The sequence below is a fragment of the Zootoca vivipara genome, chromosome 14 (assembly GCF_963506605.1).
Source record: "Zootoca vivipara chromosome 14, rZooViv1.1, whole genome shotgun sequence".
Classification (NCBI taxonomy): Eukaryota; Metazoa; Chordata; class Lepidosauria; order Squamata; family Lacertidae; genus Zootoca; species Zootoca vivipara.
Window position 1 is genome coordinate 45,125,476 of NC_083289.1, and position 27,999 is coordinate 45,153,474.

At 49.3% G+C, this 27,999-nt stretch overlaps 2 protein-coding genes across 3 annotated transcripts; one reads left to right on the top strand and one right to left on the bottom strand.

Annotated features, from left to right (window-relative positions):
• The first annotated feature begins 1,849 nt into the window (after positions 1 to 1,849).
• Positions 1,850 to 14,894, top strand: DNASE1L2 (deoxyribonuclease 1 like 2). Of its 2 annotated transcripts, XM_035131898.2 has the most exons (10): positions 1,850 to 2,019; positions 5,981 to 6,469; positions 7,246 to 7,393; positions 8,308 to 8,396; positions 9,706 to 9,789; positions 11,403 to 11,503; positions 12,374 to 12,486; positions 12,937 to 13,091; positions 13,361 to 13,457; positions 13,577 to 14,894. In XM_035131898.2, exons 3-10 carry the CDS (start codon positions 7,256 to 7,258, stop codon positions 13,628 to 13,630), a joined length of 831 nt encoding a protein of 276 aa, XP_034987789.1. In that variant the 5' UTR covers positions 1,850 to 2,019; positions 5,981 to 6,469; positions 7,246 to 7,255; the 3' UTR covers positions 13,631 to 14,894. The 2 variants fall into 2 exon arrangements, with proteins under 2 accessions (XP_034987789.1, XP_034987788.1); XM_035131897.2 differs by lacking the exon at positions 5,981 to 6,469.
• An 815-nt stretch (positions 14,895 to 15,709) lies between these two features.
• Positions 15,710 to 27,548, bottom strand: ECI1 (enoyl-CoA delta isomerase 1). The gene is made up of 7 exons (XM_035131896.2): positions 27,403 to 27,548; positions 24,266 to 24,382; positions 22,447 to 22,574; positions 21,999 to 22,145; positions 19,558 to 19,679; positions 17,385 to 17,563; positions 15,710 to 16,161 (listed from the first exon to the last, which is right to left on the bottom strand). The coding sequence occupies exons 1-7, from the start codon at positions 27,452 to 27,454 to the stop codon at positions 15,995 to 15,997; spliced, it is 912 nt and encodes a 303-aa protein (XP_034987787.1). The 5' UTR covers positions 27,455 to 27,548; the 3' UTR covers positions 15,710 to 15,994.
• Between the last annotated feature and the right edge of the window lie 451 nt (positions 27,549 to 27,999).

Here is a 27,999-nt window from a genome sequence, read left to right on the forward strand (position 1 = left end):
ATCAGAAGGTCGGCGGTTCGAATCCCTGCAACGGGGTGAGCTCCCGTTGCTCGGTCCCAGCTCCTGCCAACCTAGCAGTTCGAAAGCACATCAAAGTGCAAGTAGATAAATAGGGAGCACTCTGGCGGGAAGGTAAACGGTGTTTCCATGCGCTGCTCTGGTTCGCCAGAAGCAGCTTTGTCATGCTGGCTACATGACTCGGAAGCTGGCCACATGACCCGGCCTTTAGAGCTGGCCACATGACCCGGCCTTTAGAGCGAGATGAGCGCCGCAACCCCAGAGTCGGACACGACTGGACCTGATGGTCAGGGGCCCCTTTACCTTTACCTATCAGTGAATTGTTACATTTGGTATTGTGCAAAATATAGGAAGAAACTGTGATGAAGTGTTTTGTGGGGACAAATCACAAAAGTCACAAAAGTGATTGTGCGGATTTTGGTAGTGGGGTGCATGTGCAGGATATCTGCTGGAGGGGCAACCTCCCCCCCCCCAAAAAACCCTATACATAAATTCCTGCAACAGGGTTATTTGTGGGGCATAGGAATTTGTTCATCATTCCCCCCCCCCCCAAAAAAATAGTCCGACCCACCACATGGTCTGAGGGACAGTGGACCGACCCATGGCTGAAAAAGGTTGCTGACCCCTGTGTCGATCTAATTTTCTCCTCTCTCTTTTTGTTTCTTTCTCCCCACCCCACCCCTTTCCTCTTCTCTTTCCTCCTGGTTTTTTTTTAGGTTAGATTTTTAAAGCATTTTAAAATGCTGGGATACCCAGCCTGATAGATGGATGGGGTAAAAATAAAAGTTGTTTGTTTTTTTTTAAAAAAATATTTATTAAGATTTTCTGATACATATAAGGATCACACTTAACATTCACAAGAAAATACCATACAAATGAGAGAAAATTAAAAAAAATTTTAAAGAGAAACAGAAAAGCAAAAAAAGCAAAAAAGAAGAAAAAAATATAGAAAACAAATCTTATACTTATGACTTATTAATAACTTCGACTTCCCCGACCCTCCCTCTCCGAGTCTAATTTAAATCCCACAAATACAGCTATTCATACTTAAACAGAAAATAATAATAAAAAATAAAAAGGAGAACATTTCAATATAATTCCTAATAACATTCTAATTTTTACCATTAATCTCATAACTAACTTCATATTTTTAATCCCCACAAGTACTCCATTCCTTCCTTTACTATTTTCACTATCCCTTTTAACATCAGATAAAAACTTTTTCCATCCCTCCTTCCCCTGGTTGCCAATTCTCCAGATGCCTAGACAAGTTCCATTAATACCTTTCCAGTTCCAGACCGCCTCAATCCGTCCACTTAATACATTCACCCATATTCTCACCCCACACCAGCTTTGATCCAATTGGATCAAAGCTGAATTGGATAAATAAAAGTTGTTGTTGTTGTTGTTGTTGTTGTTGTTGTTGTTGCTCTGGTCTATCTATTGTAAAAAGAGATTTGGTATTGGGTATAAACTTTTCCGTGTATTTTGATAAGTATAAACAAAAATTTAAATGTCTTGTCCTCAGAAGAGCTTCACCTGTTGGATTTCTAACTCCTGTGCAGTTGTTGGACACGGAGGGGCTGGGGGAGGCGGCTATCACAAATGCAACCTCTGTGGTTTTGGCGAGCGGACGGAGGCCACCCTGGAAGCTTGTTTTTTTGCTGTCCCAGATTATGCAATGCACCCACTTCTCCCAAGGTGGAGTCTGCAAGGCTTGTCTTTCTATAAAACGTAGGCTCAGAAAATGCTTATTAATGTGTCTCTCTGCCCCGCCCCGCCCAGGGATGGGAACTTGCTGCATTTCATGTAAAGAAACTTCAGCGAGGTGCCGGATGTTGCACCAAGGTGATGGGTGGGGACTGCCTTTCATTTCCATAAAACTTGGCGAGGAACCAAAAGTTGTGGAAGATTTTGCATCAGGACCGCATGGTGTGTCAGTGACTGGAGAAGCCCTGGAAAAACCTCCAAACCATCTCTCCACTGCCTGTCGAACACACGGTAAGCGCTGGTTCATTTTATTTTTTAAAAAAACTATTTGACTTTATTGTGGGGTTTTGGGGGGGGGTTGGACTTTTTTGGAGGGGCTTTTTCTTCCTCTGTCATAATATTAGAACTTGGGATCACACAGTGAGAAAGATTTCCTGGCAGATCAGGGGCAGATCAGAACAAGTCCTTCTGGGCCCAGGGCATGAGAAACTGATGGAACTCCCTGCTGCAAGATAGGTGGCGCTTAGGGATGGAGGAGAAATCCAACTTAGTTAGGATTTTAACGTGCGCCTACCCAATTTTCTCTTTCCCAAGCAATGCAGGAACCCCAAAACACAGCTCGTACCTCAGAATTTTTATATTTCGATTTTTGTAACCGCCCTGAGATCTGTGGGTATAGGGGTGGTATACAAATTTAATAAATAAAAATTTTAAAAAACCCACACTTCCCGCAAATTTTGCAGTGCAATTCCCCAACCAAAGGATGGTTACAAAAATGCATACATTGGGGAGAAGTGTGTGTAAAAAGGAATATATTAGTGGAACGAAAAGGCAAGATGCATAATATCTGGAGAACTTGCTGGGGGGGGGGAAACAACCATGTACGGTACATTAGTCAAAACTGCAAACAAGAATGTGTTTATTAGGAGAAGTTCTCCCTAAAATGCTGTTGAATTTTTATTATGATTTTTTTAAAAAATAACAATAGTCATAAATTGCTATAGAAATGTGGAGAAGAGGTTTTAAGACTGGGAAAACGAGAAATGGTGAAGGCCAAAATGGACAGATTCTTTCATCCCCCAGGGAGGGGCTCTAGGGGGGGAGGGGGGCGGTGAAAGACCAGGCCATAAAATGGATAATCTTCAACTGCCCGCCACGCATGGGGCCTTCTCGTGGCAGGAGGGGGTCCTGTGGGATGGGGGGATGGGAGAAGATGGATTTTAAGGTAACCAGAATAAGAGATAAAATGTAAGGATAATGATTAGCTGTATGAATTTATGTTTAAAAATTATGAGTGGAAATTATTAGAATGAAACTGCAACCAATTAAGTATAACAAGATATGAAAATCAACAGGGGAAAGATACGGGGAAGTCACAAAATAATGTTAACCAAATGAGGGATGAGTTTGTATGAAGTTTTTCTTTTTCCTTTTTTATTCTTTCTTTTCTATATTCTCTCTTTTTCTTTTTTTCTTTTTTTCATTCTCTTTTTTAGGACATGTATGGATAGATGGCTGGGCGGACAGCCTCCTTTGTCTTCTCTCGTTACCCTAGGGCCCACTGGTGGCAGAGGTGGGCTCAGGGGGGGAGGAGGGGGGAGGGGATAAACCCAGCCACAAAATAGACTACCTTCGACTGTTCGCCCTGCATGGGACTCTCTCGTGGCAGGGGGGGCTCGTGGGGGTGGTGGGAAAGGGTGGGTGATTTTGATATGTGTGTCTTGTTTTATTTTTGTAAAATCAATAAAAATTATTTCCAAAAAAAAGATTCTTTCATCCCCTACCTACCTCGCAGGGGTAGTTGTGAGATAACACGGAGGAGGAAACATCCTGTAGAGCCTGCCTAGAATAAAGGCAGGAGCAAAACAAGATCGCAGTTATAGCCCAGATGATAAAATGAAACTTCCAGGGTTAGGAACAGTGTACCTCTAAATACCACCTGCTGAGGAAAAAAACAGGTGGAGAGGGTTAGAGCTTGCTTGCACTGATCACTGTAAGTAAGCAGGATGTTGGAGTAAATAGGTTTTTTTTTTGTCTGCTCCAGCAGCAATCTTATTGGGATCTTTATAATCCCCAAGGTAGTCCGTCCAGTGGGTTTTTAAAAGTTTGATATGCTAATGCTCCTTTCTGGGAATGAAGAGGTAAAGTGCCACAGTACCTGGCTGGACCCAAATAAACTTGCAATCTCCACCCACATGGTGGTGGTTTTTTTTTTTTTTACTAAAGAAACATTTGGCAGGAGAATCTCCTGCCAGCAGAGCGATGCCAGGATGATCTTGCTGAACCACTGCCTGCAATGCACCTGCCAGGTGGGAAGAGGCAACCGCCTTCCTCAGACACAGAGAACAGAGCAAGACGGAGCCTGCAAGGCTTCAGAGCAGCAGGGACAGGAGTTGGCGACAGGATTCAGAGTCAACACCATTGGTCCATCTAGATCAGTATTGTCTACACTGACTGGCAACACATCTCCAGGCTGCCAGGCAGGGATGCGCTGTCCACGAGCTGCGGCTCTTCTTCCTTTTTGACGAGGGACAACCCTTGGTTTGTGGAAGAGAGAGATGGGAGCGCAGCTCTAATCACTCCCTCTTTGAAGAAGCCTAATTCCACCTTGCAAGGTGAAAGAATTGGCAGGGCTTGCGAGAGATACCAAGCCACTCCCGGAGGGTGCCAGTCATCTCAGCGCACTGAGCGATGATGAGAAAGTGAGCAACCACAGCCCAGGGCCTGGGTGTCGGCCTTGGGAGTCTGGCTGAAAGCTTCTCCCTCCAGAGACCTTGGGGGAAGGAAACTCCTGCCAAGCTCTCAGCCTGGGAAGATACCGCGACTGGGCGAGATTCCAAAGCCCCGCAACCTCGAGAAGCTGAGGCAACATCTCTGCTGACGTGGCAACAACTTCACGCCTGCCGTAGCCCGTGGCCTGGATGCCGAAACCAAGACACATCTGCGAGTCATCGGCTCAGACAGGGCAGTCTCAAGCAGGTCGCATGCCCTGGCGCTGAGGGGCGAAGATCGCTCCGGTGCCCCCGCCCTCGCAGAGCGCAGCATGGCGCACGGCGTCATGCCTACCAGCCCGGCGCCCTGGCACACCACGCCACCGGGGGTCTACCTAGAGCCGGCCCTGGGCTCAGAGCTTATCCAAGCCACTGGGCTCCTGCCGAGATCCCCTTGGCATCTTCTTCCTCCCACCTGGTGGACTCGACTAGTCTCCCACTCACTCCCCTCAGTGGCCAGCCACCCAACTTTTTCAGACCCCGAACTGGGACACATGTCTTCCAGGATGCACTCCAGGAAGAATTGCCAGTGAATGGTGGTCCTCTGAATGCCATTAACTGCAAAAAGGTAAAGGTTAGGTCCTGACCGTTAGGTCCAGACACGGACGACTCTGGGGTTGCGGCGCTCATCTCGCTCTATAGGCTGAGGGAGCCGGCATTTGTCCGCAGACAGCTTCCAGGTCATGTGGCCAGCATGACTAAGCCACTTCTGGCGAACCAGAGCAGCGTACAGAAACACTGTTTATCCTTCCCACTGGAGTGGTACCTATTTATCTACTTGCACTTGACATGCTTTCGAACTGCTAGGTGGACAGGAGCTGGGACCGAGCAACAGGAGCTCACCCCGTCGCAGGGATTCAAACCACCAAAATTCTGATCGGCAAGCCCTAGGCTCAGTGGTTTAGACCACAGCACCACCCGCATCCCATAACTGCAAAAGGTGGATTCAAAAGTTGGCTAGTCCACTAGGGCGCATGGGGCAGTGCCCATCCACTTCACCCACCCCACATCTGCCTGCCTCCTTACTCACAGCAACCAGGTCAAGGGGTTACCCTGCCCTGCCAACTTCCTCGGTCCAGTATACCTGAAGGAGCATCTCCACCTCCATCATTCTGCCCGGACACTGAGGTCCAGCACCGAGGGCCTTCTGGCGGTTCCCTCATTGCGAGAAGCCAAGTTGCAGGGAACTAGGCAGAGGGCCTTCTCGGTGGTGGCGCCTGCCCTGTGGAACGCCCTCCCAACAGATGTCAAAGAGGAAAACAACTACCAGACTTTTAGAAGATATCTGAAGGCAGCCCTGTTCAGGGAGGCTTTTAATGTTTAATAGATTACTGTGTTTTATTTTTCTGTTGGAAGCCACCCAGAGTGGCTGGGGAAACCCAGCCAGATGGGCGGGGTATAAATAATAAATTATTATTATTATTATTATTATTATTATTATTATTATTATTATTATTCCTACTCTTCCCTTGGGATTACAGAACACCAATGATAAAAATAATAATAAAAAGCATACTGACAGACAGCATAATGACAACAGAGACTCAGTCGCTCACCAAGCAATGAGAACCATCCTTCCCTCCCTTCCTTGAGGGCAACTAGATGACATCCTTATCACTCATGAAGCCTAAGGAGTGAACGAAAGCTGTGCTGTGCTGACAGGAAGCACGAAAGGGTCATCAAGTCAGGCCACCCTCCTGGAAGGGGTAGCATTGAGGAGGGTGGTGTTCTCAGGTGTGAAGCTGCACACTTTCCTGACCCGCTGAATTTCCTCCTGGGCGAGAGAAGACGGATTCAAACACACAGACGCCGCTCACCTCTCAGCAGTCAGCGGGTCCTGCGAATTGCGCTCATCGTATTGGCTAAGAGGTGATGCAAGGGCCCTTCCCTCTGGCATCTGTTCGGCCACTGTGAGAACAGGACGCAGGACTAGATGGGCCATTGGATGCAGGACTAGATGGATGTTAAAGGTAAAGGTAAAGGGACCCCTGACCGTTAGGTCCAGTCACGGACGACTCTGAGGTTGCGGCGCTCATCTCACTTTACTGGCCAAGGGAGACAACGTACAGCTTCCAGCTCATGTGGCCAGCATGACTAAGCCGCTTCTGGCGAAACCAGAGCAGCACACGGAAATGCCGTTTACCTTCCCGCCAGACGTGCTTTCGAACTGCTAGGTGGGCAGGAGCAGGGACTGAACAACGAGCGCTCACCCCGTCATGGGGATTCGAACCGCTGACCTTCTGGTCAGCAAGCCCTAGGCTCTGTGGTTTAGACCACAGCGCCACCCCTATTCCCCTCGAGGAGCTACAGTTCCCAGAGTAGTTTAACAACCACTCTGTCTTCCCAGGAAACTTTGGGAATTGCTGCTCTCGTGAAGGGAACAGGGGTCTCACAACAACTTTCAGTGCCCTTAACAAATAACACTTCCCAGGATTCCTTGTGGGAAGCCAGGGCTGTTTAAAGAGGTGTGAGGCTGCTTTAGATACATAGTGCAGATGAGTCCTTTGTGTTGCCCTTGTAGAACTGAGCAGGAAGGAGAAGGATGATGGAGACAAAGCTAGAAAGGGTTGGCCCTGCCTGCCATGCACTCTAGCGCCATCTGCTGGTGGGCTCCTTGCAGTCTGCCCTACCAATCTCAGTGGGCGTTAGCTACAACTGGTGCCACCCCAATGGACCCTCTCTTGACCCAGTAGCTGACGCTTATAGCCCACAACTAAAATATTCTCCTCCCATCTCTCCCATTTAGGGGAAGTACCATGAAGCTGTTGGTGGGCCTTTCCGCCCTGGCTTTCCTGATGCAGGCAGCCACCCCTCTGAAGATCTGTGCGTTCAACATCCAGAGCTTTGGAGACAGCAAACTGTCTAATGAGGGGATCTCAGAAATTATTGTGAAGGTGAGAACGGGGCTTTGCAAGGACAGAATCCCCAACATGAGAGACCCAACACCAGCCCGACTGCAGCAGACAGGTTTGGGAAGGAGGAAAATCTGGGTTTTCTGGTAGAGCTCTGAGTGATGGGCAGGTAGATTGGCAGGGATTCCTGACTCCCACTTGTACAAGAATAGCAGCAATACCATCCTTCAAAAACAGATTGCTGATATGAAGGAAGGATGGGGTAACCAGGAATGGATTTTCCTGCAGAAGGACCATGAGCTCAGCTCAGTTCTAGTACTCAAAACAAAAGATTGTATCAAATTGTAGAATCATAGAATTGGAAGGGACCCCAAGGGTCATCCAGTCTAACCCCCTGCAATGCAGGAGTCTCCACGATGGATGGCCATCCTACCTCTGCCTAAAAACCTCCACAACCTCCCTAGGGAGTCTGTTCCACTATCCAACAGCTCTAATGCCTAGGGGGTCCGTTCCAGTGTCCAACAGCTCTAATGTTTGCCATACTCAGAGTAGAATCACTGAAATCAATGAACACAACCTGAGGACTCCTCCAGACAACATATTTATTGCTCGTTCCCCTGATCCAGCAAAACTTTCCTAATAGAATTCTTCTTTACACAACTGATCTGGGGAACTTGCTGCCACAAGAAGTGGTGATGACTGCTGTCTCAGATGGCTTTAAAAGGGTCCCAGAAGAGAAAGACGAGAAGAGGCCAGTCACTGGGTATTAGTCATGACATTAGTGGGGATTCCATGTTTAGAGGCAGTCTACCTCTGAACAGCAGTTGGTGGGGAGCAGCAGCAGAAGAGATGGGTTGTGTTGACCACCGTGGGAAGCCAGACATTGGACAAGATGGACCTTCCATCAGATCCAATGGGGGCCTTCTGGTCTTCTTACACATGCATGCTTCTTCCAGATCCTGTCACGGTACGACATTGCCTTGGTACAAGAGGTGCGGGATGCCGACCTAAGCGCTGTTAGTGAATTGCTGGAGCGGCTCAACAGGTAACACCGTCCTAAGTCTTTGCAGGCAAGTTGGCAGAGCATGGGGGCTCTTAATCTCAGGGCCGTGGGTTTGAGTCCCACCTTGGGCAAAAGATTCCTGCATTGCAGAGGGTTGGACTAGATGGCCCATGGGGTCCCTTCCAACTCTGTGATTCCACGAAGTCTTTGGGCAGGGCGGGAGAGAGAGAAGGCGGCAATGGATTGTTTCTCAATGGGAGGAGAAGACAAAGTGAATTAGGGAGAGCGAGCTTGGGGACCAGTTTCCTTTCTCAGAAAATGTATGCAGAACAGCCAAACCGTGCAATGTCAGTGCCATTAGACTTGACAAAAATAAGTAGCAGGCAAGAGGACAAAACCTCAAGGGTCAGATGTAAAAGGTAAAGGTAAAGGGACCCCTGACTGTTAGGTCCAGTTGTGACCGGCTCTGGGGTTGCGCGCTCATCTCGCATTATTGGCCGAGGGAGCCGGCGTATAGCTTCCAGGTCATGTGGCCAGCATGACAAAGCCGCTTCTGGCGAACCAGAGCAGCACACAGAAACGCCGTTTACCTTCCTGCTGTAGCGGTCTCTATTTATCTACTTGCACTTTGACGTGCTTTTGAACTAGGTTGGCAGGAGCTGGGACCGAGCAACGGGAGCTCACCCCGTCGCAGGGATTCGAACCGCCGACCTTCTGATCAGCAAGCCCTAGGCTCTGTGGTTTAACCCACAGCGCCACCTGCGTCAGATGTAGAGGGCCACTAAAGTCAGTGTCTGGAGAACAACAGCAGGAGCGCGCTGCAGCCTCCTTGCCTTCCGATGGGCTTCTTGGAGGTGCTTGGTTGGCCACTGTGGGATTCGTAGAGTCATCTAGTGCAACCCCCTTTGATGCAGGAATCTCAATTAAACCATCCATGACAGATGGCCACTCAAGCTCTGCTTAAAAAGGAAGGAGAGTCTACCCCCTCCCAAGAGAATCCATTCCACTATCAAACAGCTCTTACCATCAGAACGTTCTTCCCGATGTTTAGTCGGGAACAGGAGGTTGGACGAGATGGGCCCCTGGAGGAGCTCTTGCTATGAGATCTATGCGGTGTGCAGGCCAGCTGTTCTTCAAGAGGCCTACAGGTGTTCCCACCTGGGCTGCCATTGCTTAGGATGCGACAGCTGGATGGGAAAGGGTTTGGCAGGCGATGTGGGGCGTGGGTAGGTCCCTGCCTTGTTTTACAAGCCAGCTCTGTTTAACTAATTCAGAGTGCTTAAACTGCTGCTCTGCACATGTCCTCCTCTGCCTTTCCTTGATTTTCCCTCTCCCTCTTCTTGTTCTGCAGTGCCTCTAAGCACAAGTACGCCTACGAAATCAGCGAGTCGCTGGGACGGGAGAACTACAGGGAAATGTACCTCTTCCTCTACAGGTGCCGGATCAAATCAGTGCTTTGTGGACAAGTACATTCCTACATTCCAAATTGTACTCTCCCATTCACATTTTCTCATCTAGGTACACCCATCTTCAGAACTGCAAAAAATCATCATGATCATTTATTGAATTTATATACCGCCCTACCGTATAAGGGACGCGGGTGGCGCTGTGGGTTAAACCACTGAGCCTAGGGCTTGTCGATCAGAGGGTTGGCGGTTCGAAACCCCACGACGGGGTTGCTCGGTCTCAGCTCCTGCCAACCTAGCAGTTCGAAAGCACGAAATGCAATTAGATAAATAGGTACCGCTCCCGCAGGAAGGTGAACGCAGGGCTGTCTTGAGCAGGTCGGTCGCCCTGGCGCTGAGGCGCGGAGATCGCTCCGCCGCCCTCCGCCCTCGCAGCGTGGCTTCTGCGCAGCTTCACCGCACAGCACCCCCCCTGCTGGCCCGGCGCCCTGGCACCCCGCACCACCGGGACTACACCTAGAGCCGGGCCTGGGTAAACGGTGTTTCCGTGTGCTGCTCTGGTTCACCAGAAGCGGCTTTGTCATGCTGGCCACATGACCTGGAAGCTGTACGCCGGCTCCCTTGGCCAATAACGCGAGATGAGCACCGCAACCATAGAGTCGGTCATGACTGGACCTAATGGTCAGGGGTCCCTTTATCTTTGCCGCCCTATACCCAAGGGTCTCAGGCCAGTTCACAGAATAAAATCAAAATATAAAACTACAAAATACAGTGGTACCTCGGTCTATGAACTTAATTTGTTCCGGAAGTCCATTATTAAACCAAAGCGTTCTTAAACCAAGGTGGGCTTTCCCTACTGAAGCCTCCCACCAGTGAGTGCCCTTCCACCGTTCGGCTTCCGAGGCAAAGTTCACTAGCCGGAACATTTACTTCCGGTTTTGCGGAGTTCGTTGCCCAAATCGTCCGTTAACAGGAGTATTCGTAGACCGAGGTACCACTATACATAAGAATTAAAACAACTCAATAGCCCCCCCCCCAACACATTTTAAAAGGGCATAGGATGTAAATCATATCAACCAAAGGCCCAGTTAAAAAAGAACGTTTTTGCCTGGCGTCTAAAGGTGTATAATGAAGGCGCCAGGCAAATCTCCCAGGGGAGAGCATTACGCAAGTGGGGAGCCACTGCAGAGAAGGCCCGTTCTTTAGTTGCCACCCTCCGGACCTCTCGAGGAGGAGGCACATGAAGAAGGGTCTCAGAAGATGATATCAAGGGCCAGGTAGGTCCATATGGAAAGAGGCGGTCCTTGAGGTATTGCGGTCCTGAGCCGTTTAAGCACTCAGAGCATAAAGAAACAGCAGTTACAAACACAATCCCTGGATAATCTCCTCCTCTATACATCAGGCATACAGATGCATATCTGAAGAAGTGTGCATGCACACGAAAGCTCATACCAAAATAAAAACTTACCGTAGTTGGTCTTTAAGGTGCTACTGAAGGAATTTTTTTATTTTGCTGGATAGGGTTCTCAATAGGGGGCTTTATCAACAATGGGATGCCGTTCCTTTCCCAGCTTACCTGGTAATCTGACTGGAGTTTGCCTGCATTGTTCCTTTGGTGACTGTCTCTCTGCTTTCTATCCAGGACAAAGAGTGTCTCTGTTGTGGACAAGTACCAGTACTCAGATAAAAACAATGCCTTCAGCAGACCGCCTTTCATTGTAAAGTTCTCACCTCTCAACTCCAGTGAGTAAAACAGAAGGGATCCCACACATACAGACTCACCCATTTACTTCATAGCCACTTAGCCCAAACTCCATGTGAGGCCAAGGCTGCCCATTTGTTGCTTGGGGGCTCAAGGGGCTAGAGGTTGGCAAACGGGATTGAGAACAGGAGGTCCGAATGGGAAAGAAACAAAGTGAGGTTCATCAGTTCAAAAAAGAGTAGCATCTCCACCCCCATCGCACCGCCCGGACCCTGAGGTCCAGCTCCAAGGGTTTTCTGGCAGTTCCCTCACTGTGAGGTTACAGGGAACCAGGCAGAGGGCCTTCTTGATAGTGGCACCATCCCTGTGGAACACCCTCCCATCAGATGTCAAGGAAATAAACATCTGAAGGCATCCCTGTGCAAGGAGCTTTGTAAGGTTTGCAGTTTTATTGTTTAAAAAAATATTTTGTTGGAAGCTGCCCAGAGCAGCTGCGGCAACTCAGTCAGATGGGCGACATACAAATAATAAATGATGGGATAGCAAGGGGTTCCAGATTGGCAAATCCTGCCCCTCTATAAAAGCCTTGAAGTCAGTGGTCTTGTGTGCCTTTGGAGCAGTGGCGTACAGTGATTTGTTCTCTTAGGTCTAGGGGAACAGTGCGAGGGCGATGGAGGGGGGCCTACATCACACGCATAACATCACGAGTCACACACGCATCACACCTCCCTCCCTAAGCTGGACAGAAGTTTCCTGGGCTTTGGGAAGAGGGCGCCAAGGGAAGATTTAGGGGACTAGCCTAGTACCCCTAGTCCACCGACCACACGCCACTGCTCTGGAGAACATTCCTGGCACCTGAGTCCCGCAAGGGGATGAAAGGGCTGGCTGTGCTAACCCTGCTTCTTTTGCAGAAGACAACGAGCTGGTCCTGATTCCCCTCCACACAGCTCCAAATGATGCCGTGGCAGAGATCGATGCCCTCTACGACGTCTACTTGAAGATAATTGACAAGTGGGAGACGGATGTATGTGCTTTTGTTAACAGTTAAGGTGCTTTTCATTGAATGAAAAAAGGGGACGTGTGGGATGCCTGCGGCCCTCAGGCCACAGGTTGAACCACCCTGGTCTGGGGTTTCAGAAGGGATACATTCCCAGCCCTGTTTTGGAGATGCCAGGGATTGAATCAAGGACCTCTGCAAAGCAGGTGCTCTACCCCTGAGCCAAGCCCCTGGAACAGGATGTTCTGTTCCACCTATTCCACACCTTGCTGACCACTGTTGGAGACAGGACATTAGACCCACCTTCAGAATATAAGTAGACCCCTGCTGGATCAGGCCAATGGCCCACCTAGCCAGAGCTCTGTTCCCACAGTGGCCCACCAGGTGCTTGTGGGGAAGGCTACAGTCAGGATCCGAGTGCAACCGTGCTCTCTCCCCACCTGCAATTCCCAGCAGCAAATCTTCTCCCCTTTGTAGAACATGATGTTCCTGGGAGACTTCAACGCTGACTGCAGTTACGTGGGGAAGAACGCCTGGTCCTCCATCCGCCTGCACACCAGTGAGGTTTTCAAGTGGCTCATCCCAGACTCTGTAGACACCACCGTGGGCAACTCCAATTGCGCCTATGACAGGTGAGGTTGGCCAAGCCGCCATGTACTGTAGTGATTGATCTTTTGACCAAGAGCCACAACTGGCCCACTGAGGCTTCCCAGCTGCCACAACAAGCCACCTCTCCTCTTTCTGCTTCTCCTCCTCCTCCTCCCTCCTTTCCCACTCTTGGAAGGACACGCAGCATCAAAAGGCGGCCGATGATCCCAGAGCAAGGGATCCTAGGCAGCCTCATCCCCCCCCCAAAAAAAACAGGAGAGGACCACTCCATTTCTTTCCTTTTGTCTCCTAGGATTGTCGTGAGCGGTTCAAAGCTGAGGAAGTGGATCGATCCCAAGTCGGCCCAAGTGTTTGACTTCCAGAGCACCTTCAAGCTGAACCAAGAGGAGGTAAATCACATTCACAGTATAAGCTGTGGGCTTGCAGTGCATGGTGGGAAAACACTGTGTTTTGGCTTTGGCGACAAGAGATGCTCTGAGCTTCCCTGTTGTTCTCTCCTCCCATGTAGGCTCTGGCCATCAGCGACCATTTCCCGGTGGAGGTGACGCTGAAATCTCGCTGAAGCTCCGTGCGACCTCACAGCCTGGCTCTGACACCCCCACATGCCGGAAAAGGGGTGTGTGGAGCCACCCCTGGGTCTTCTCACCCCACAGCTACATGTTCACTCGCAGACGTACAAAGCTGCCTTGATGGACCTGTGGTCTATCCAGACCATTCTTGTCTCTTCTGTTGCGTAGTGTCAGGCAGCAGAGGAAATAACCCCCACAGCAGGTTGCTAGGAACAGATCAGACAAGGAAAAGTGCTTGCCATCTGCTTTCATTCAATATTTACAGAGAGAGGCTTGGAATGCAGCCTCTCGGAAATAGTGGCATTGTCCCACGCCCTTTTTCTCCCACTTCCTCATTCATCTCTTCTATGGGTGGTGCTGAGAGCCGTTTGCTTCTGAGCCCTTTGCTCTCCTACTTTCAAGGCTTGCCGGTTCTTTCTCAAGACACTGTGTCCATCAGCTGTTGCCCTTCTGGTGGTTCCTCGTCCTCTTCCTCCTCTCCCCTTATTTCCCAGCTTTCCCCCTCATCTGCCTCTGAGCTGTGACCTCCCTCAAACCCCTGTTGTAATTCTGAATGGTCTTCTTCTCTGGAAGGGTCAGGCTGATGAGGCAGTCTCCACCATTCCTCCTCTGCCCAGTCCCTGATAGGTAGCTGCTTCCTGAGCTCTTAGGCAAAGGAGAGCCTCTTCCCTTGAGATCTTTGTGGCTCACAGGTGGGAGGACCTGTGGCTCTCGTGATGTTACTGGACTCCCAGTGCCCACCAGCTCTTAGCCAGCGGACGAGGAGGATGATAACTGGAGTCCAACATTATCTCCAGGTCCTCCAGGTCCTGTTTTTGCTAGAGATGCTGCCAGGGATTGAACCTGGAACCTTCTGTTCTTCCGCAGACCAATTGACATACACCTGTGTTGTATTCCACCTGAGCTGAGTTGGAGGGCACCAAAAGGCCTTCGAGAGATTCAGCAGGTTGCAGTGAGAGGGAGAGGAAACCTGTGGGTCTCCAGACGTTGCTTAGGGGGATAGGGCTGTAGCTCAGTCTCAGAGCATCTGCCTTGCATACAGAAGGTCTCAGGTTCGATCCCTGGCCTCTGCAGGTCGGGATGGGAGGACCTTCTTAGCTGAAATCACAGAGAACTCCTACCAGTTGATGCAGACCATTCTGACCTAGAGAGGTACCTGCCTTAGTAGAAGGCAGATTACCGGTCTGTGTCCCTTGCTGGACTACAGCTCCCCATCACCTCTGACCACTGGCTAAGCAACATTTGGCAGGCCACAGGCTACTCCCACTTAGCACACTGGATTGGCGAGGCCATTAAGCTCTGGGTGACTTTGGGACTAACCTACCTCATGTGCTGGTTGTGATAAAAGGGAGGAGGGAACCATAAGTACAGAAGGAGAGTCTGCTGGATCAGGCCCCTCTGGTCCAGCATCTTCTCACCTTGGCCAACCAGATGCCCCAACGGGAAGCCCACAAGCACGACCCGAGCACAAGAGCCCTCTACCCCCCTGTGGTTTCCAGCAACTGGTATTCAGAAGTACTGCTGCCTCCAGCTGTGGAAGCAGAGAATATTCATCATGGCTACTAGCCACTGATCATCTCCTCCTCCATTAATTTGTCCAATCCTCTTTTAAAGCCGCCCAAGTTGGTGTCCATCACTGCCTCCTGCAGGAGAGAGTTCCATAGTTTAACTATGTGCTATGTGAAGAAGTATTTTCTTTTAACCGCCCTGACCATGGATGCATAATAAGAAATAAAATAAATGATGCCCAGTCTCCTGTTTTTAAGGCATAATCACCACTTTTGACCACAGACCAAAGACCCTGTTAAGTAAGTTTAAAATAGTTTACTTACTAAATCCAAAGGTCTGGTACGTGTGTTATTCCATGCAGCAGCAAGGAGATCCAGAGGTGTTGCACAAGCCAGGGCTGGAGACTTAATAGCCTTCCAGCTGTTTCTGGACTACAGCTCCCATCATCCCCATCCAGAAAAGCCAACGGGATGGTTTGATGGGATTTGTAGTTCAGTGGCACCCGCAGGGCCAAAGGTTACTCAGCCCTGGCCCTAAGCCTATGGCAAGAGACCAACCACAGCCTCTCTTTTAGTGATTTATTGACCATTCACATTTTGCGCAAAGCTGATTCTTCCCAAGTGCCCCCAAAAGCGAGCCAGTGGCCTAATGTGCCCCCTGCAGAACGGGCCTCAGCCCCACTTGCCCACACCCTGAGATCCAGCGTCCAAAGGGGGAAAAAAACCTCAAGAGCAAAACTCTGTGCGAAAGGCACCAGCTGGGAAACAAAGGCGCTTGAGATAAAGAGTGATGAGGTCACAGGACCAATGGGGCCACAGACTAGGAATCATAGCTGCCCCGCTCCCAGGTCAGGCTTTCCTCTGCTTCAGCATCTGCATGTACATCTGGAGGGATTTCTGGATAGAATCCCTGGAGATGAAGCGCACGAAGTTCTGGATGTCGGCATCACGGTGCGCCAGGAGGTGGTCCACTGTAGGCTTCCGCATCAAAGATTTGGAGAGTTGGCGGGCATGGTCTGGGCAGCAAGAAGAGAAAGAGAAAGAGAGAGCACATGTTGAATTGCGGCTCAGTGTCATGGACACATAGGAGTAGTGGGATCAGGGCCGTCTTTACCCGAGGGTGCAAGAGATGCGGGGCACCCAGGCGCCGAATCCTGGGGGGCGCCAGGCACCTGCCGCTAAAGCCACCTAAGCTCTTAACGATCTACCTGTTATGAAATAATAATTTTGATCAAGCTAGAAAAACAAAATACATATAGGTATTACCAAAATGTATACCTACTGTTTCACTAAAGGACTTTTGACTTTGTGCGCTCATTTACCAAAGATGTGCTGCGCCAGCGGCGGCACTTGTCATTCACTACGGCGGCACTTGTCAGAGTTGGGGGCGCTGGGCTGATCTTTGCACCCCGGCGGTGCATATGCTAAAGACTCCCCCCCCCCTGGGTGGGAGGCACCAGCTGGGGAACCCCCCAAAAGGAACCCATAAGGGAAGAAGGCTTAGAGCCTGGGCAGTGCTGGTGGGACGACAATGAGGGGGAGAAGACTGGAAGGAGGAAGTGTCAGAAGCTGAAGAGGTAACAGGGTTTAGTGAGCAGGAAGAGGCTGCGGCAGAGAGAAGCCCAGAAGCAGAGGCGGAAGCAGAGGCCAGAGAGGAGCAAGGCCAAGAGGCAGAGATCAGGCAGGCTGTTGAAGATGCCAGGGGGTCTTCCCCTCCTGCTGCGACCAGCTCCCCTCCCCCCCTGGTCTCCCGGAACCTGAAGAGGTATGAAAAGAGAGGAGCAGAGACAGACAAGGTGTTTGAGCCTCAGATTGCTTGGGAAGGAGGAGAGTTGGAGATCAGGGACTTTCAGTTCCCACAACTGCCTGTTTGGGGAAAGCCCTACTGGGAAGAGGTGTTGTGCTCACTAGGCCTGAGCTGTTTGGTTCATTTGAATAAAGAATCAAGTTTACTGGTATCTTGCAAATTATTGCTGACCTTCTCCTGACCCATGTGACCAGAAGCCTTTTTTCCTGGAGCTTGCTTTAAGCCAACCCCCCCACACACACACCTTGCTGCCAATTCCCTCAATTACTCTGCCAACACACCTTTCTTTCACCACTAGGGTATGAGGCAGTGTGGTGTAGTAGTTAAAGCAGGGTTGGCCTGGTACCAAGGAAACCTTCCCCACTGTAGGACGTTGTCTTAGAATATGTATTTGTGGTGCAGGATTCTGGGGGCAGGTGTGGGCTGCCTCACCTGGAACGGCCAGCCACTGGGCCATCACCTCTGCAGCCACCTTCTGGATATTCTCTTCAGGCGCCAACTCATCCACGATGCCAACTTTGAGGGCATCAGGGGCAGGGTACAGGAATCCCAGCTGAATGGACCGGTCCGTGGCTCTGTGGCCAATGGCATTGATCATTGTGTCTTTAAACCTGGGAGAGAGAGAGAGAGAGAGAGAGATTACAGAGACCTACCAGCACATGTGGTGGAGGTGCCCCAAGACAAAAGCGTTCTTGGACAAAAGTAGTTTCTGAGATCTCATTGATAATTATTTTTATAAAAATTCATATACCGCCCTTCATCTGATCACAGCGTAGCACAGGGGTCCCCGAACTAAGGCCTGGTGGCCGGATGCGGCCCAATCGCCTTCTAAATCCGGCCCGCGGACGGTTCGGGAATCAGCATGTTTTTACATGAGTAAAAGGTGTCCTTTTATTTAAAATGCATCTGTGGGTTATTTGTGGGGCATAGGAATTCGTTCATATATTTTTTTTCCAAAATATAGTCCGGCCCCCCACAAGGTCTGAGGGACAGTGGACCGGCCCCCTGCTGAAAACATTTGCTGACCCCTGGCGTAGCACATAACAACAGTAACCTGCTGCCTAAATACACATTAAAAAGGCCATAGATTTTTTAAATAAGCAAAAGGCTGATTAAAACGGCACCTAAAGATATGTAATAAAGGCACCAGAGGCATGGGAGAAGAGGAATATTTTTGCAAGGTGCGTAAAAATGTATAATGAAGGCGCCAGGCAAGCCTCCCTGGGAAGAGCATTCCACAAATGGAGCCACTACAGAAAAGGCCCTTTCTTGTGTTGCCACCCTCCTAATCTCTCTTGATGATCTCAGGGGCTGGGTTGCTTCATATGGGGAGAGGCCGTCCTGGAGGTGTAACAGGATAAATGAGCCACCCCTCTCTTTGCCTGATTCTTTAGATTTGGATTGAGAACTGAATAACAAGGAACTCATCTCGTGTTCTTTGGCAGCAGCCTGGGCCACCGTCACCAAGTTTTGAAGGACCTTTGATCTGAATAATCTCTACTATTGGTATTCCAAGACTTGGCAAATCGCCAGCCTGGAGGGAAAAAACAACCCTCGCATAAACCAAAAGTGTCCAAAGGCCAAAGTACTTCTTCACCATGTATTCTAATTTTATTTTATATACAAACACAGCTCAGGAGCCTTGGTCCAATCGGTCTATGTGAGGTTTTTGGGTTTAGTACACTTCAAGGTTACTTTTTATCTTCTTTTTCTTCTGGGGTGAAAAATGGCAATTTAGACCACTGGACTCTTTCAATAATTATAGATTACACACCCTTTTCTTCTCCGTAGGTTTTATTATTGACTCACAGTGCCTGTATCCTCCATATTTATTGGCAATTGTGACAATCTTTTCCTCCTCTCATTTTTTCCCTCTCTACCTGCCTGTCACCATCATCATTATTATTCATTAAATTTGCATACTGCCCTTCATCTGTAGATCTCAGAGCAATCCACAACGTACAGTAAAATACAGTATATTAAAAAAACAACACAAAATGCGTAATAAAAATAAGAGCAAAAACAAGCGAATAATCCCCCAATCATTATTAAAGTGCAGTAAAATGACAGGAGAGACATTCAAGCAGGAACGAACGAATGACAAGCTAGGTAGCGCAGCCAGGAATTTAAGCTGTGCTTAACATCTAATAATAATAATTTATTATTTGTACCCTGCCCATCTGGCCGAGTCACCATCACCATATTATTATTATTATTATTATCATCATCATCATCATCATCATCATCATCATCATCATTATTATTATTATTATTTATACCCCACCCATCTAACCAGATTTTCCCAGCCACTCTGGGCGGCTCCCAACAGAAAATAATAATAATAATAATAATAATAATAATAATAAGAAGAAGAAGAAGAAGAAGAAGAAGAAGAAGATAAAACATCAGACATCAAAAACTTCCCTGAACAGGGTGGCCAGATAGTTGTTTATTTCCTTGACATCTGATGGGAGGGCGTTCCACAGGGCAGGCGCCACTACTGAGAAGGCCCTCTGCCATGTGGTTGGCTATGCCAACCCTAGAGAAGTCGCAGCGAATTGCATCCCACCCACCCCCCATTCTTCCTCCTCCTCCTCCACCTCACCAGAAAGGGGCAACAATTCCCAGCTTTGTCTCATTCAGCCCAATGCTGTACTTGGGATTATCGGCCATGATCCTGTAGTCACAAGACATTGCCATCAGGCAGCCGCCTGCGGGACTGGAACCCTGGGAGAAAGCAGAGAACAGGAAATCTAGTTCAAGGGTGAGGAGCCTTGGGCCTGGGAGCAAAGGTGGCCCTCTGGGTCTCTCTCTATGGCCCTTGGAACTCTCCCCATGTCACACCCCTCACTGGCCCTGCGTCACACCCAGAGTGTTTCTGCTCAGCTGGACTGTGCCCTTGAACAATAGTTTGTCTGGATAATGAGAGAGGGGTATACAAATAAGTGTAACATGTGCAACCATTGCTCCACCCCTTTCTGACTCTGGCCCCGCCCACCGCTGGCATGTGGAGGAAATGTGGAAAGTGTTCCCCAGCCGGGCTCTGGTTTGCCCCCAGCCGTCTCTGCATCCTTGGCCCTCGGCTGCCTTGCCTACTTATTGCAAATCAGTCCTCCCAAGTTAGTTTGATGCAGCCACTACAGCTGGTTGCCTCGCTCGGCCATTGCCAGAGGTTTGCCTCGTCTAACGGCCCCAACTGGGAAGCCAAACATTCCCAGTAAGGAGAATCCTCTGTGCCCAAGCCAGCAATATGTTAAAAGAATGCAGGGCCAAATCATTTTTATTTTTTTTACGAATAAGATGTGGTGGCAGCGACCAACCTGGATGGCCTGATCCTGCAGGGCTCTTGTGATGTGCTTACACTTTGGTCGTTGCAAAATAAAAAAGATTCCTTCAGTAGCACCTTAAAGACCAAATAAGTTTTTATTTTGGTATGAGCTTTCGTGTGCATGCACACTTCTTCAGATACACTTGAAACAGAAGAGTCAGACCCTTATATATATACAGAGGGTGGTGGGGGTGGGTGGGAATGGGTGATGGGCTGATGGGAGTGGTAAACCTGTGGATGGCTGTTAACGGCTGCTGATGGCTGCAATTAGTCCTGGGGGGGGGGCGGAGCAAGGGCTGAGGCGCTAAAGAAAGCTTGATCATGCATAATGAGATAAGAATCCGATGTCTTTGGTCGTTGACATTCTACCACAGTTTCGGGGAAATGCACAGAGCAGCAATACCAGTTTTGTTAAGTTTCTGCTTTAAAACTAAAATGATGATCCCGAGCTGCGACCATCACATGTGCCTTTAAATAGCTAGGCCGGGTATTTAAATTGTTTGGCTACTTAGATCAGGCATAGGCAAACTCTGGCCTCCCAGATGTTTGGGACTACAATTCCCATCATCCCTGACCACAGGTCCTGTTAGCTAGGGATGATGGGAATTGTAGTCCCAAGCACCTGGAGGGCTGGCGTTTGCCTGTGCCTGACTTAGATCGTTGAAACAGGGAAGCAACCAGGTCTTTCTTGAACTCATTATTTCCTTGTTTTCTTCCTGGTTGAAATAACCATTCTTAGCAGATGTTCTCAATGTGTATTTTTGCCATTTAAAATGGGGCATTATTTAGACGGTGGTGGGGCAGTACCTGAATTTATGCCGACCGCTGTATGGGAAATGTATCGAGGAGCTAGTGATCAGACATGATTGGTTACCCTTCTTGCCTCTGTTCCTTCCCCACTCTTGTTAAGTTTCTGATGGTGTGAGAACAGTCTTTAATGTCCTGAAAACGTTGTGAGGAGGTGAAGCCCCCCCCCCAGCTGCCTTAATCAGTTGTTGAGGACAATGCTGGGTGCCTTCTTTGATGTTGGACATTGTTTTGAGAAAGCGAGGCATTGGGAGGGAGTGGCTAATGGATGATCTGCACATGGCAAGCCACACAAGGCTATCTATAGAATCGGATGGTTTGGGCAGAGTTTATTTGAAGCTTGTGCACGGACTGACCAGCCACAGGGCCGTGCAAACTGAGGCTACCTGCGGGAATCACTTCACCGCTTCTTGAGGGCTTCCAAGTGGCAGGCTGAAGTGCTTGTTTGGTACGTATACACTGCTTGCTGTTTTAGAATAGAATTTTCAATCTTCTCACTCACTTGCGTATTTTGTATTGCTTCTGAATCTCATTTTAAAAGAACCACCTTGCCTTTGGCAAGACGGCCGCTGCTTGAATTGTGCTAATTCCTAAACCCACCCCAGGTCCAAGTCTGCAGCGTTACGATAGCTATATATGCATGTCTGAATTGCACTGAGGTGTGCTGGGGGTAGCCCACTGAGTAAAGAGCTAAAAACAGTAGCGGCTTGCCCCTTAGGGCAAATGGGGCACTGCCCCACCAAACCGCACTCTGCTCTCACCTTCCTTAATGCCAGTCGGTGGCTGGCTCTGCCCGGCTCTGGCGCCACCTACTGGTGGCCTCCCTGCCTTCCACCCTACCAGCCACCAGTGGCCACACAGGCTTAAAGTGATTCTTCTGGAGCGATAAGAAGTAAACAAATGGAACTTGCATTGATAGCGGCAATGGTCACCAGGCTGGAATTGTACAGAGTAATCCACATCTCCTGTACGGCTTTCCAGAACTCGGCGTAGTGCTCCTCGCTCTTCCCACACATCTCAGTGATGTCCAGGCCCCCGGAGAAGATTTTGGGGACAACCTGGGGAAAGGAAACACATTCTGTTATAGCTGGCAACGCCCCTCCCTGTTTCACGCCACGCTGCTTCACTCTGAAAAGTCCTACGGGCCGTTTTCGCCCAGCTCCCAGAAAGAGGAGAGGTCTTGTATCCAGGGCTGGCTGGTGCTAAAGGTTGGCAGGGTTAGGCCTCTGCCAATCATCATCATCTCTGCCTGTGCAATGGAAGCTCCCACCCAGCATAGCTTGGCCCCCACCAGCCAGCAAAGATGGACCCAGAACCAAACGGACGGTTGTTGTTTCCCCCCCTAGATGTCACTCCTACCGAGGTCAGGATGACACCGCGGCATGCTTTGTTGTTCTCCAGCTTCTCCAGGCTTATGGAAAACTCCGTCAGAAACTCCAAGCTGAAGCTGTTCACCGGTGGGCTCTTCATCTTCATCACTGCTACCCCTGAACGAGAAACACAAGGAAACAAGAGTCGCTGCCAGAGATTAGGAAGTCCACCTAGCTCAGTGTTGTCTACAATGACTGGCAGCCACTCTCCAGGGTTTCTGCCAGGGGTCTCTCCCAACCCTACCCGGGGACTGAACCCGGGAGCTTTGACCTGCGAGGCAGATGCTCTGCCAATGATCAAGACCTGAGCATGCTGCAAACAGCTTTGAGAAGACCTATGAAAGCAGCCCAGTATTGTTATGCTTTGTTATGTTTTTATATGTGCTGGAAGCTGGCTGGAGTGGCTGGGGAAACCCAGCCAGATGGATGGGGAATAATAATAATAATAATAATAATAATAATAATAATAATAATTATTATTATTATTATTATTATTATTATTCATCTGCATGGCTCTTGCATCATGCACTTTTTATTTCCATCTATGTATTGGAGAGCAGCCCTGGATCGAGGACTACAAAAACAGAAACCAGCAGAGGGAGAAACAGCTGAATAATACAGATTGGCCATTGTGTACTCTGAAGTATTATTGTATAGGTAACCGACAGAGGGGTAGCTGGAGGTACCTTTTATCTATTCTCCTTTTTTCTACGTTTTTTTTGCAGTTTATTATTATTACCTTTTTATTATTCTCTCTTACTTTATTTCATTAGGCTGTGAGAAGAGAGGAAGGATCCCAGGTGAGAGCTAGGAGGGCCCACCTCTTTATGGAATAAAAGTTAAGATACAGCGGTAAGGGACGATATAGTTCTCTCTTCTTTCTTTTCAGTTTCTTTTATTATTATTATTATTATTATTATTATTATTATTATTATTTCTTGAAGCTTAGTTTGCTTTTCTCTTATTGTATTGTGGATATCTCAGTAAAACTTGATAGCAATTTTTGTTTCCAGCAGACATGTGCAATATAAATATAGATTATTATTAATAATAATAATAATAATTCCACGTTGGACCAATTCAAAAAGGATGGATCCATTAAGGCCTCCCAGCCGTGACAGCTAAAGAGAACCTGCATGTGCAGAAGCAGTATACCTATGAAATGATGTGTGCTGGGAGCCAACACGACCTCTCCCAAAGAATCCTGGGAACTGTAGTTTGCGAAGGGTGCTGGGGCTTGTGGCTCCATGAGGGGTAAAACTGCAGTTCCCAGGATTCTTCGCGGGAAGCCATGTGCTTTAAATGTATGGTGTGTATGATGCCACTGCTTCAAAGAACCACACAAAAGGATGTGGATAGCTCAGTTGGTTATAGCGTGGTGCAGATAACGCCACAGATGCAGGTTCGAACCCCATAAGGGAGAGCTGCATATTCCTGCCTTGGAGGGGGTTGGACTAGATAATAATAATAATAATAATAATAATAATAATAATAATAATAATAATAATAATAATAATTTATTATTTATACCCCGCCCATCTGGCTGAGTTTCCCCAGCCACTCTAGGCGGCTTCCAACAGAACATTAAAATGCAACAATCTATTAAACATTAAAAGCTTCCCTAAACAGGACTGCCTTCAGATGTCTTCTAAAAGTCTGGTAGTTGTTTTTCTCTTTGACATCTGGTGGGAGGGCATTCCACAGAGCAGGTGCCACTATCGAGAAGGCCCTACCGAGATGATCCTCAGGGACCCTTCCAACTCTACATTTCAATGATTTCTATGAAATGCAAGCCTGTGGGGGTTTACCTGTGCCCTCATCCAGTTCCACCTGGATCTTGTTGTTGCTGAACAACCTCCTCTGGACAGCAGGGCATCCGAGTCTCTGGGCGGCAGCTCGGCCATGTTGAAACTGAAGTAAAGAACCTGGGAGGGAAATATTACCAGCTTGTTATTGCCAGGAGATTGGCAGCTCAGCAGCTGGGAGCCCATTGCCTCGGGGTGACAAGAATCAACATTTTCAGGAAAGGAATCGTTGCCTTTTTTATTCTTTCTGTTGCTCCTCCTCTCATAAGCAGCTTTTCAAACTTTCTATGTAGTTCTGGCTGCTGCTGAAGAAACGAAGGTACAGTACGCTTTCATTTTAAAGCACATCCGGATAACGTTCTTCCCTCAAAGAATTCTGGGCATTGTAGTTTACTCCTCAGAGTTCCAACTCCCAGAAACCCTTAACAAACTACAGCAGCCAGAATTCTCTGAAAGGATGGATGTGTTTCAAATGTGCTTTAAATGTATATTGTGTACCTGGTCGTTTGCTTTGTATTTATGTATTTAAGACCCCTAGATGGGTTTTCCTTTTGTAATATTGAATTTATTCTGTAATGTTTATTTTTTGTTATTCAGAATTTACTGACATGTTCTGTATTTTGTAGACATGCAGATCACAATTTCCAACAACAATGTGTTGACAGGAAGTTGTTTTTTAAACAAGTGTTCACATAATGAACTGACAATTTCCATGGATTCCTGCAGGGAAATTTCTAATGCATTGCTGAACATGGAATTTTGACCCCAACATGGCAAAATAAACCAGGAAAACCCTCTGAAACAATGAAAAATGCAAACAGGGAAGGGGGGGGGGGAAATGCCCTCCTCTTTATTCAATCTCTCCTTCTCCCAACCATGGTTTCTGGTGAACCGGCTGCTGCAGTCCAGCAAAACACAAACAGCAAGGCTTGTTTAAGGCTGATTATTTGTTACAGAACTACACACAGGTTTGGCTGCTTGGATATTAGAAGTCTCTGAACAACTCTAAACACCTTTAACGAACTACAGTTCCCAGGATTCATTGAGGGAAGTTGTGGCTCTTCAGAGTGTTAGGATAACTGCTTTATATGTACATGGGAGGGGTACTACCTCTGGTAGGGGACACATCATGCTCCTTCTGGGGTAGTTTGTCCATCTTTGGTCCCCAACCTGCACTCAGCTCTCACCTATGGCTCCTAGAAGCTGTCAGCATGGGACAGCGGCCACAATCCCAGAAATCTCCTTTATCTCCAGCTAAACCAGGGGAGGTGAGCTCAAACCTACCCTGCATGTGAAGACAAACTCCAGCAGTTTGAGAAGACCAAGAGTGGGTCTTGGTCCTGCACATGCCATAGAGCAGGCATCCCCAAACTTCGGCCCTCCAGATGTTTTGGACTACAATTCCCATCACCCCTCATCACTGGTCCTGTTAGCCAGGGATCATGGGAGTTGTAGGCCAAAACTTCTGGAGGGCCGCAGTTTGGGGGTGCCTGCCATAGAGGGAAGTGAGGGACAGATGGGGCTCATCCACCTGGGAAGAGGAAACCTCTAGAACAGGCATCCCCAAACTGCAGCCCTCCAGATCCCTAGCTAACAGGACCAGTGGCCGGGGAAGATGGGAATTGTAGTCCAAAACATCTGGAGGCCGAAGTTTGGAGATGCCTGCTCTAGAAGGAAAACTCTGATCCCAACCTTCTCTGCCTTGTGGGGCATCTTCGGGGGGAAGAAAAGGCAAAGGAGTAAACCCTGCAAATCTGGAACGGAGTCCCTATGATGGTTGCATGCCTCCTTCCAGCAATTCCTGCAGCCAAGCTGGTGCCAAATGTCTTGCTCTGCTTTCCTTTGGACCACATCAGTGACGTTGAGAGGGGGCGTGTCTTGTCATCTGGCCAGCCCAGGACCCCCATACACACTGCCCAGGCGTGCACACCCCCTCCCAGTCACACTCCATTGTCTCTAGAGACAGGCAGGTGCCAAAAATCAAAGCACAGTACAGTCATACCTCGGTTTAAGTACACCTCGGTTTGAGTACTTTCAGTTTAAGTACTCTGCGGGCCCGTCTGGAACGGATTAATCCACTTTCCATTACTTTCAATGGGAAAGTTCGCTTCAGGTTAAGTACAGACTTCCGGAACCAATTGTGTACTTAAACCGAGGTACCACTGTACAGATGGGGGTCTTACTTCCAAGTGAGAACACAGGGAGGGGGTTGTGCATGGCCGTAGGCAGGGGGGGCAGTTGCCCCCCCTAGAAGCAGGGCCGCTGGCCAGCCTGCCCCGCTGCCCGGTGCCGTCTCCCTTCTCCCTGGTTGGCTGTGGGGCAGGTGGAGGGAAAGCCCCAGAGACGTGCAAAGTGTTTGGCTGGCTTTCCCTCCACCCGCCCCACAGCCAGCCGGCTAGAAGCCAGCTTTCCCTCCACCCGCCCCGGCGATCACAGAGGGGGAGGAGGGGGTCGGAGCAGCCCAATTTAGGGCTAATCCTGGTGCCCCCTCGCCCCTGCCGGTTGCGGAGGGGGGGTCGGGGGTCGGAGCAGCCCGATTTCAGGCTGATCCTGGCGCCCCCTCGCCCCTGAATGACCATGGCTTTCCTTGCCCCACTGTGGCCCCTCCCCATGCCTTGGCCCCGCCCCTTACCCCCCAAATTTTGATCCTGGCTACGCCCCTGGGGCTGTGTCTCAGATCAGATGTCCGGGACCCCATGCAAAATGCCCCTTCCCTTAAAATTTGGTTTAAATTGTTTTCCCGGCTGCTGCTTTGCACGGGTTTTGTAAAAAAACTTTTAATGGGGTTGTCCTGCTGATTTTAGAGCAGACTTTGATGTTAACCATCTTTAGGAAGAAAACGGGGGAAATGCGTTGCAATCCTTTGAGAGACGCTCCCCTAAGTTTCGCTGAACTAAGGGGCACTTGCTTCCGAGTAGACGAGGCTGCCTGCTGGCCTTCCGAGCAGGCCTGAGGCCCAGCAATGGTCTCAAAGTCACCCTTGCCAAGGTGGGCTGGAAGGGGAGCAGAACGGGGAGAACCCCCCGCCCGCTTCACGCCCCTCGATGTAGAAGATGCAGCTGCAAAGCCGGCGCTTTGCATTCCGCGGAGCGCTTCTTGCAACGCCCCGACAGCGCGGACCGAAGCGCGCAGGATCGTACCTGAGCAGCGGAGCAGCTGCCAAGCCCGGGACACCGTCGCCGCAGCCGCCATGTTGCACGGGAGGCAGGAGCAAAAGGCGGAGGAGGAGCAGGGTTGGCCCTGGCGGGCGAGGCCGAGATCCGCCCCGATCGCGCCCCTCCGACGACGGCTTCTCCGTCTGCCCACCCGGGGGAGCGAGCAGAATCCCTCCACGAGGACTAGCCTCTGGCCCGGGGCACAAGCTTAAAGCAAGAAACGGAGCCCGCAGGTTCTGCGCGGTATCCTTGGTTGAGCGTTTACTCGCGAGTAAAGCCGCCCCCCGAGGATGTGGCGCAGGGGAGGCTCATGGCTTGGCCGTGCTCGTCGTCGGGCTGCAAGATCGCCCGCGTAGCAGGGAGTTCCGTAGATAGAAGTGCATTTTGGGGATGGAAGGAGATGGCATCCGCCTGGCCTTTCCTTGCTCCATGCTTTTGGCAGCCCAGGAAGGAACTGGCCGCGGGATGCCCGGACCTAGTCATTTTACTTATTTTACCATTCAGTATTTATTTCAAGCACGCCCCTAAAATCATACCCCGCTTTTCGCCTGTGTCTCAAGGTGGCTTACAAAAATTATAAAA

Excerpts from the sequence above, each read along its gene's own strand:
- ECI1 (XM_035131896.2), bottom strand. The coding sequence starts at position 27,454 with ATGGCGGCTGCGGCGACGGTGTCCCGGGCTTGGCAGCTGCTCCGCTGC. Across the intron at positions 22,146-22,446 it reads GCGGTGTCATCCTGACCTCG|GTTGTCCCCAAAATCTTCTC; the intron begins GTAGGAGTGACA and ends TCCTTTCCCCAG. Across the intron at positions 17,564-19,557 it reads GGAATTGTTGCCCCTTTCTG|GTTTAAAGACACAATGATCA; the intron begins GTGAGGTGGAGG and ends TCTCTCTCCCAG.
- DNASE1L2 (XM_035131898.2), top strand. The coding sequence starts at position 7,256 with ATGAAGCTGTTGGTGGGCCTTTCCGCCCTGGCTTTCCTGATGCAGGCA. Across the intron at positions 12,487-12,936 it reads TTGACAAGTGGGAGACGGAT|AACATGATGTTCCTGGGAGA; the intron begins GTATGTGCTTTT and ends TCCCCTTTGTAG. Across the intron at positions 13,092-13,360 it reads TCCAATTGCGCCTATGACAG|GATTGTCGTGAGCGGTTCAA; the intron begins GTGAGGTTGGCC and ends TTTGTCTCCTAG.